At 38.3% G+C, this 9,642-nt stretch overlaps 1 protein-coding gene across 1 annotated transcript in view; it reads left to right on the forward strand.

Annotated features, from left to right (window-relative positions):
- The window catches only part of DDHD1 (DDHD domain containing 1), a 43,948-nt gene extending 35,750 nt beyond the window's left edge, over positions 1 to 8,198 (forward strand). The window contains exons 10-13 of the mRNA XM_029284473.1: positions 1,133 to 1,282; positions 3,693 to 3,945; positions 6,251 to 6,445; positions 7,239 to 8,198. Coding sequence (XP_029140306.1) covers positions 1,133 to 1,282; positions 3,693 to 3,945; positions 6,251 to 6,445; positions 7,239 to 7,423 — 783 coding nt within the window. The 3' untranslated portion in view covers positions 7,424 to 8,198. The remainder of the gene's footprint in view (positions 1 to 1,132; positions 1,283 to 3,692; positions 3,946 to 6,250; positions 6,446 to 7,238) is intronic.
- The last annotated feature ends 1,444 nt before the right edge of the window (positions 8,199 to 9,642 follow it).

Here is a 9,642-nt window from a genome sequence, read left to right on the forward strand (position 1 = left end):
ATCCTGGCATGTAGGATTCGCTAGGATCTTGGATATTAAAAATGTTAAGACATATTTGTTGTTCATCTTCTGGCAGCCTTGCATGGTAACCCGGACAGAAAGCACACCCAGATGAGCCAGAGTTCTACTTTAAGGTTTCAACAACAGAATCTTGCAAGTTTGAAAGTAATTGCTCCCCAGTTGCCTTTAGAACCCAAGAAATTAGGGAGGGTCCCTTTTGGGATGTTTGCCACACCCACATTCCTGCTGCTGATTAAGCTGCCTCTTATTTGTTTATTTATTCAGTTTCTATAGCCACCCATCTCAGACAAGTGACTCTGGACTGTAACAATCATAAGTTCAGTTAGAACCAGGGCTTTTTTTGTCATAGAACGCCCAGAATGGAGTTCTGGCACCTTTTTTGGATGGAACCTTGTAGGGTAGGCAAGGCGGGTTGTATGACATGTGTGAGTTCCAGCACCTTTGTTTGTTTGTTTTTTTACAAAAAAAAGCACTGGTTAGAACCAAATGCAAACACGACACATAAATAAATAAATGTATGTTTCTATCTATCAGCTGCAAAAAATTATAACTATAACTACCAATATAACCAGGAAACGGTCCTTAAATGTTTGGGACCCCACGTGCAGGCATATAACATATCTGATTGTCCCCTAGCTGTGGCTCCACTCCCTGTTTCCCATGGCCCTTCCCTCATATCTCTATATCTTCCTTGAACTTTTTGTTAGAGGAAAAAAAAACCAGCTTTCCTAAGTTGCAGTTAAGTAATGGCTGCAACCTTCTTAATATTGGCACAGCAAAACAGATTTCTGTTCTGCTTTGGGAATATTCTGAAGAATTGTTTTTAAGCACCCAGGTTCCCCCAACCTTTCATGAAATATTTCTTTTAGTTGAAATGTTCTCAGGAAACCAAAAACACTGCTATAGTATTTTTGTAACATAGCTTTCTTTGGTTATCATACAATGCAAAAAGATTATCAATTCATTATTAAACTGTGGCTTTCCTCAATTTGTATTGTTTCTCAAGGCAATGAGATCACAGCTCTTCTTCCTTACCTCAAAGTTTCCTGCTATGTGCTAGACCAGCTGCCTATTACTCTGCCTGTTAATATCAAATGAAATGTTTCCATAGGTGGACAATTTCTTCTGTATGGGATCTCCATTAGCAGTGTTTTTGGCCTTGCGTGGCATCCGTCCAGGAAACAGTGGAACTCAAGATCACATTCTACCCAGAAAAATTTGTAACCGGTTGCTAAACATTTTTCATCCAACAGATCCAGTGGTGAGTGTTAGTATAGTAGCAAGCTTTCACAGAACAGAGGCAGCTATCATGGAGCCAGATGAGGTAGCCGCTCAGATAGCAAAATTTTGATTAAAATGGCAGCGAAGTTTATTAGGCCATAGTACATCAGGATTTTTTTGTAAGGAAATAAATTGAAGGATTCCATGGATGGAAGTCCTGAAGGGAAAAACAATTCAAGACGGTTGGGAAATTCTGAAAAATGAGGTAATTAAGGATCAAACACAATACCAAAGAGAAAGAAAAATAGGAAACAGCTAATGAGACCAGTATGGTGGCATAAAGAACTTTCTGAGAAATAGAGAAACAAAACATGGAATTTAAACATGGAAAGAGGGGATCATAAAAAAGCAGAAAATGAGAAAAATAGTTCAAATCCTTAAAACTTATTTTACGATTTTTAGAAAGGCTAAGGCTTAGAATGAACTGAATGTTACAATTAAACCCTTTTTTAAAAAATGCTCTTTGGGGTATATGCAGAAGAGGAAGAATGTGAAGGAAATGGTCAGTCTGCTGCTTGGAGAAGGCTGAACTGCTTAATTCTTATTTTGCATCTGTCTTTTCACAAAAAGAAAAATGGTTCAGCTTCAGAAATGGGGCAGAAGAGACTTCCAGGTCAAAATAGGCCAGGAATTTGTGATAGAACACTTAGCTGCTTTGAATAAATTCAAGTCTAATTGCCTGGATGGATTACATCCCAGGGTGCTAAAGAAACCGCTGTCTCTTCTGTCCCATTTCAGAACCACAAAAGTTCCAGAAGACTGGAGAAGAGATAACGTTGTTGCAGTTTTATGAAAAGTGAAAAAAGTGGCCCAGAACACAGCCCAATGAGCTTGACACCTTAATATCTGGGAAAATTTAAGAAAGGTTGATCAAGTAGTGAGTTTGCAAGCATTTAGAAAGAAACAGAGTGATTACTAGAACCCAGTATTATTTGTTAAACATAGGCTGTGCCAAACAAATTGTATTACATTTTTACATTACAAAATAACTAGACTAGTAGGCCAAGAGAATGTTATGGATGAAGTATACTTAGACTGTAGTAAAGCATTTGGTAAACTGGACGATGACCATTTTTGATGGCCCCATTACAGATGAATTCAGAGTTGATCAACTTGAAGATAATGTTCAAGGATAAGTCACACATTTATAAGCTTTTTTTTTTTTTTTGAAGTTGGTTATCACAGGCTACCAAGCAATTGCCACTTCTAGTTGAACTTGGCAGAAACATTTTCCTTAATGAATTCAGTCACACAAAAGAATAGCCTTTTGAAATTAAGTTCTGCAAAAGGACTTCCATAGTAAGACTATTGTTCTAGTACACAATGTGGGTCTTGGCCTTCAGTCTTTCTTCAGGGTCTCACTTTCTTCTTTTCTTTTCTTTTCTTTTCTTTTCTTTTCTTTTCTTTTCTTGGTCATGTGGTTATATATTTATTAAATTTATAGCCGCCTACTCCCAATAACTCAAATATGAAAGAAAATACGAAGAAATGTCTAAACATTAGAAACATCAACTACATGAACTAGATGTATTATACTAGTAGAAAATCAAAGCATCAATTCTTGCATTTTTCTTTTCATAATTGGGGGATGGTTGTTCTAGAAATGTTAAAAGGAAACAATTTATTCAAAACCTTACTTGATCTTTAATGCACTAGTATCCTTAGCAAAACCTAGCAAAGCAAATTGCTCATTATTTCCATGTATATTGCTGATGTTTCTTGCCCTTGTGCAAATGTGCCAGATCAACATACATTGCTTATTTTAAAACAATGTGTAGTACAAATTAATTTAAAATATTCTCAATTCTAACATAAGCTAAAATGATTGTTTGTATAAAGCTCATATGAAGCTGCAGGACAGTAATTCTTTTTTTTTCTCTAGACAGCAGGATATTTAGATCAGTCATATTACGAATGAAGGCAAATACTGTATATGTCTCCCAGGATAATGTTGCAGAATCCGTTCGGGACCAGAGGTTTAATCTTCTGATTTTTTGAACTCATGCTGGAGCCCATCAGGGAACTTCTCCCTAACGGAACATATGCTTTGGACTATTCTATGCATAGTATTTATGTGGTGCCTGCTTGTGTGTGGCACCACGTAAATACTATGCGTAGAATAATCCCTCGAATGGAATAGAGAGGTTCCCTGGGGATGGGCTCCAGCACAAGTCCGAAAACTCAGAAGACCAAACCTCTGGTCCCAGTGACTGACCCAGATTGGATCTGCATCAGTCATATTGTTTAAAACTTTTAAATGGAGGTGAAAAGAGAAGGAACATTACTTAAGCATTTAAGTGATAAATGGGTAGATATTTGACCAGATGAAGAATGTATATATCTAAAATGTTCCTTGTTCACAGTCTCTTTCTTTGTCTTCCTATTTGCAGGCCTATAGACTAGAACCTTTAATTCTGAAGCACTACAGTAATATTTCTCCTGTGCAGATACATTGGTATAACACCACAAATCCACTACCTTACGAACACATGAAGCCAAGTTTTCTCAATCTAGCAAAAGAATCTACCTCTGTTTCTGACCCTGAATCTCTCACAACATTACCCAGTCCAACAACATCCCCTGTCATGTCTCGGCGGCATTATGGGGAGTCCATAACAAATATAGGCAAAGCAAGCATATTGGGTAACTATATGCTAAATTAAACCTTTCTTTGTTGATGTGTTTGTCTTCCTCTAAAGCAGTGGTTCTTACATTGAGGAGAATGTAGGCATTATCCTGGAGGTAATGGACAATATGTAATTGCTTATTTATGATTCAAAATCCAGTTTCAGACTGCTGCTGTGAAGAGCAGGATCTTTTGGGTTCTTTTGTTGTTTGTTTTTATGAAGTAATGACATTTTTCTGAGATCAGGAAAAGGGGTAATTGGGTGAAATAGTTTTAAAACCCTCCGCTCTAAAAAATAGAATTCCTGGAGTCATGAGGCTTATAGTGACATTGCGTCAATCACTATATCTCAGATTAATCTACTGCACAGAAATAATAGAGGCAGCATAAGCACAAGATACTGATAATTTAAATTTCCTGGTATGGTTTTCTTTGATATTTTTGCTTTTTAAAAAAGATATATATTAAATAAAAAATGAAAATATGACAGAAGAAATGTGCTCCTATAAATGGTGCTGCGAGGAAGCATAAATGTTTAATCATAATGTTTGGTTAATCCTCATTTAGTGACTGCCTTGTACAGCAACCATTCACAGTCCTCACATTCATGACCTTTTCACATCTGTAAAGCAAAGGAAAGCTGTAGTAAGATGATAAGCGCAGTTTCACTTAGCAACCACTTCGCATAATGACCAGGTTCTGGTCCCAATAGTGGTTGCTAAATGAAGACTACCTGTATTACATTTCAGACACACTCTTTCTTCAAGAGTTCATAATCCTATATAGAATATTGAAATTTGAAACGTTGCTCTGTGGGCTAGTGGATAGCACTTTTTAATCATTTGGGCTAACAGTGTTTCTCAACCTTGACAATTTTAAGGCATGTGGACTTCAACTCCCAGAATTCCACAGCCAGCATTGCTGGCTGTGGAATTCTGGGAGTTGAAGTCCACATGCCTTAAAATTGTCAAGGTTGAGAAACACTGGGCTAAAAGCACTGTCCCATAGATGAGTCTTACGCAGCTCAGTTTCACATCATTTCATGATTCCACTAAGTGGAGGAAAGGATTTATTATATGCACCCAGTTTTGGTCGCCATGGTATAAAAAAATGTTGAGACTCTAGAAGGAGCGCAGAGAAGAGCAACAAAGATGATTGGGGGACTAGAGGCTAAAACACATGAAAGAACAGTTGCAGGAACTGGGTATGTCTAGTCTAACAAAGAGAAAGACTAAGGGTGACATGATAGCAGTCTTCCAATATCTGAGAAGAGAAAAGGGGGTCAATCTATTCTCCAAAACACCTGAAGACAGAGCAAGAAGCAATGGATGGAAACTAATCAAGGAAAGAACCCTTGGGTTGAGGATGGGACTCTTTTCCATATTAGCACAACTCTGTCATAAAGCCTGGATCCCACCCCAAATAAATAAGTAACAACTTGGTTGTGAATGGGTTGTATAATATGTCTGCTGCACCTATTAATGTCCATGTATTAGCAAGTAATCAGTGGAACAACCTGCCTCCAGAAGCGATGAATGCTCCAACACTGGAAGTTTTAAAGAAGAGACTGGACAACCATTTGTCTGAAATGGTATAGGGTTTCCTGCCTGAGCAGGGGGTTGGACTAGAAGACCTCCAAAGTCCCTTCCAACTTTATTATTCTTATTATAATAATAATAGTTAAATAGTCAAGTTGGAAGGGACCTTGAAGGTCATCTAGTCCAACCCCCTGCTCAGGCAGGAAACCCTATACCATTTCAGACAAATGGCTGTCCAGTCTCTTCTTAAAAACTTCCAGTGTTGGAGCATTCACCGCTTCTGGAGGCAGGTTGTTCCACTGATTACTTGCTAATACATGGGCATTAATAGGTGTAGCAGACAGTTCCAATTGATGCATTTTTAATGAAATAGTGACCCTGGAATACAGTATCTGAGAATGACACTAGTAGTTTCAGGTAAAACTACCGCATGGGGGCAGCAGACACAAAAGAAAAAACTCAGTGTTATAGTCCTTAAGGGTGAATAACTGCAGTTTCAGTGGCACTATTTTAGTCAAATACTTCTATACGCATGATGAAGGAAAGCTCTGGGGTGGCAATGGACAAAAAAAGCAGTTACACAGCCACTGAGTGTTACAATCAGACTGTGAAAAAATAGTCATGAAATATGGACACTGGTCAGTTATACTTGAAGTGGCATGTAGAGAAAACCTTGTGATTTCTGTAACAGGGAGCAGTTGTGGTCTTACCATAACCTGTCACTAATCCTGGAGTGCTGTGGCTGCAGAATAACATGACTTGTTTTATTGTGCTAATTGAACAGGGGCAGCTAGCATTGGGAAAGGCCTCGGAGGGATGCTGTTCTCGAGATTTGGACGTTCCAATCTGCCCACCTCACAAGTGCCTGAGCCAGGAAAAGAAGGAACAGAAGCGGAGGACAAGAAGCCAGTTTTGAGTCAAACATCAGTCGGGACTCAGACTTTTCCACACAGCAGTTCTGGCTTCCTAGATCCAACAAGTAAGTAGATTTGGTTCTTTACTTTGCTAATTATGTTTTCACCTTTCTCTCTAGGGCAGGGATCACCAAACCCTGGTCTGTAGACTGGTATTGGCCCACTAGGAACCACACAAGTGAGCGATGCTTCATCTGTGCATGCGCAGGATCTAGGTAGCACCATCCCTCCCTCCCTAAAAGTTGGGGACCACTGATCTAAGAACTGCTTCCTCCTGATCTGCAAGCAGGATTTTGATTAGCAGTGAGCAAGCCTTATGAGTTGACAAGAGAAGGGATCATGACAAGCTTCAGTGTAGAATTGAATTCCAGTTCATTTAATTCTAGAAGTTCTGGCCCTACAAGTTAGAAAGCAAAGTAATATCTAAGCCCTAAATATCTCACTCTCCAGTTTTTAGCTCTTGCTCTTATGAGACAATCCTTGCTGCTGCTTCAGTTTTCAGTTTTACTGATATTTCCCTGTTCTTCAATTGCTCTTATTATGCAGACCGTTGTTTTTTTTTATTCAGGGACAACTAGCATAGCTTCTTTGGCTGATATGTAGCTTATAATATTTTGGCTGGAAACTACTTTTTAGTGGCACTGCTGCCGAGCCTCATAATTTCCATTCTGTTATGTGGTTGGGGGGTGATTTTTGATATCTGTATCTAATTTAGCAACTTTAGGAGATGAAGGGTGCCACTTAATAGTGCTGCTTCCCCCCCCCCCGCTCAAATGTTAGGTAGATGTGAAGAATAAAAAATGCAGCAAAGGACAAGAGGACAGTTCTTGTGCAGTAATGATTTTGTTTCTTGCCTAGTTGAGCTGGACCACAGGATCGACTTTGAGCTCAGGGAAGGCCTGGTGGAAAGCAGGTACTGGTCTGCCGTTACATCGCATACAGCTTACTGGTCATCAATGGACGTCGCTCTCTTCCTTCTTACCTTCATGTACAAGCAGGACCAAGGGGAGGATAACATCAAGCCCCACTTAGATCCTGTTTGATTAGGGATAGGGCAGAAATTAGGGAGGAGTGGGAAGGGGAGAAAGGATGAAACATGACAATTGGCACAAAAACAGTCAGACAACATCTGTTTTTAAGGCATGGTGGTTTCAGTTTAAATGCATGTCTGATTTCCTTCCTTCCGAGGTTATTTGTCCTTCAATGCACATATCCATTTCTGTGCTAATTGAGGCCTTCTTGAAAGATCATTCTCAGCTCCCACCCTTCCAGCTTTCAAACAAGCCAGCAGTAGTTGTTTTAGCATCCATGTAGAATAACATCTTTGCAGATTAACATATCTGTTTAAGAGTAGCTGCTTTTTTTTTTAAATACAGAGGTTAATCTGTTACAATGGAATTTGTTTTCATTTAAGAGAAATGCCTGCAGATCTAAAAGAGCCATGTTCTGTGTCCTTTGTATGGGTTAAATTAAGAAGCAAATGGGTACCGTTGCCCTCGATTGCATTGAAACTCCATCATGTAAGTGGCAGATACAAAGGGTATAACACAACTCATTCCATGTACTAAACTGGCAAGCAGTCCTTTGGAAATATTGTAACAATAATTTATTATTACCTCTTACTATTTGTTTTCTCCAATGTATTAAAAATGTTAGTTTTCTACAGTTTTTTCCCTTTTGTTTTCTTTGAAGCAGAGGAACACTAAAAAAAAAATCACATTTATTTTCTACAGTGTTAAGACTTTATTCCTCAGATGACATATGTCATACCTTTGTACTATTTCAATGGAGCTATGGACACTGGCACACTTTTCAGTATTTTTTTCATTAAAAATAAACTTTTGTGATATCACACAAGCATTATTTGTTAAATCCTGTTTCTCCAAGACAAGGTATATTTTCTCTTTGATTTTGGCATATGTTCATTTTGCTGTCTTCTCAATTTGCAAAATACCTGCACTCAACTTCTTGGAAACTAAGTGGTGGAAAGTAAGTCTTAATTTGTGGTTCCTCAATATCAAGCAGATTCTTAAGATGAGTATTTGACTTTGAACAATTAGACCATTGTTAAGCTCTTTTGATAAAATGATGCTGGCGAGTATCCAAAGAAGAGGCATTCGTACTCAACTACTCAACATATTTTTCTTTCAGCTATTCAGGCTGTAAATGAAGCCATCTGCTTTTCAAACTGCAGGGTGTTTGCTTCTTCACAAGGGCAGTCCAAAACACTAAAAGTATTTCTTCATTCCTTCTTCAACAAGACTCTCAGTTCATTCTCTCACATGCACGCTCCTTCATTTTGCATGTAGTTATTCCTAAATCTGTAAATGTGACACCAAATTTACTTGATTTATATATGAATTTAATCTTTATTCTTGGATATTCAGGGAACTTGGGAAAAATTGATTAAAATTTAGGAAAACATAAAAACATGATAATTGATATAATTACCACCAGTACTTGGACAGAAGATTCTAAATCAGGGGTGTCCAACCTTGGAGACCTTTAAAACTTGTGGACTGCAATTCAAGCTGACTGTGGAATTTTGGGAGTTGAAGTCCACAAGTCTTAAAGTTGCCAAGGTACAACATGTCTGTTCTAAATCATAGACTTAAAAGCTATTACTCAGGATCACAAAGCTTCCCTAAGAAGTGGCCTCCTCAGAGTCATACTTGACTCTTCAGAGGAATAGGATCATTTGGTTACATTGTGTGAATTGGCAATTAATGGCACTTGGGGTAGTTTATGTGAAGACACCAGCATTCCTCCTTTTCTGCCACAGTAAAGGGTAGCAGACATTTAAGTAGCGCAGTTACTTCCTTCAAGAATTAAATGCTTCATATGTGCTGGAATGTTATTTGACATCACTCTGGAATCTTATAGTCTTCACATTAGTAGAGTCCATTATTGTAGTAATCTTAGTCATGAAAGGGCTTAGATTCCACCACTGAGTCCTTCTGAGATCTTTGTTTATCTCAGTTCCTAAGATAAGCTTTTTCCTGGAGTCATTTTACAAGATGAAGTTGCTTGAAAATGATAAGAGGAGTGGCTTATGGAGGATTGAGATGCCCCATAAGTTTTCTGTGCCATTATCAGTCATAATAATACATAAGGGAGAGAAAAAACAGTAAATGAAAGCACTATTGAGTAGGTTCAAAATCCATTTAAACTCACCACTAAGTAAACAAAATCTACAGTGAGTGGTCCTTGATGCTCTCTGAGCTTGGTTGTTTCCTTGCAGGCGTTTCATTACCCAAATTAG

The sequence above is a fragment of the Protobothrops mucrosquamatus genome, unplaced genomic scaffold (assembly GCF_001527695.2).
Source record: "Protobothrops mucrosquamatus isolate PMUCROS unplaced genomic scaffold, P.Mucros_1.0 scaffold637, whole genome shotgun sequence".
In the NCBI taxonomy this organism is placed as follows: Eukaryota; Metazoa; Chordata; class Lepidosauria; order Squamata; family Viperidae; genus Protobothrops; species Protobothrops mucrosquamatus.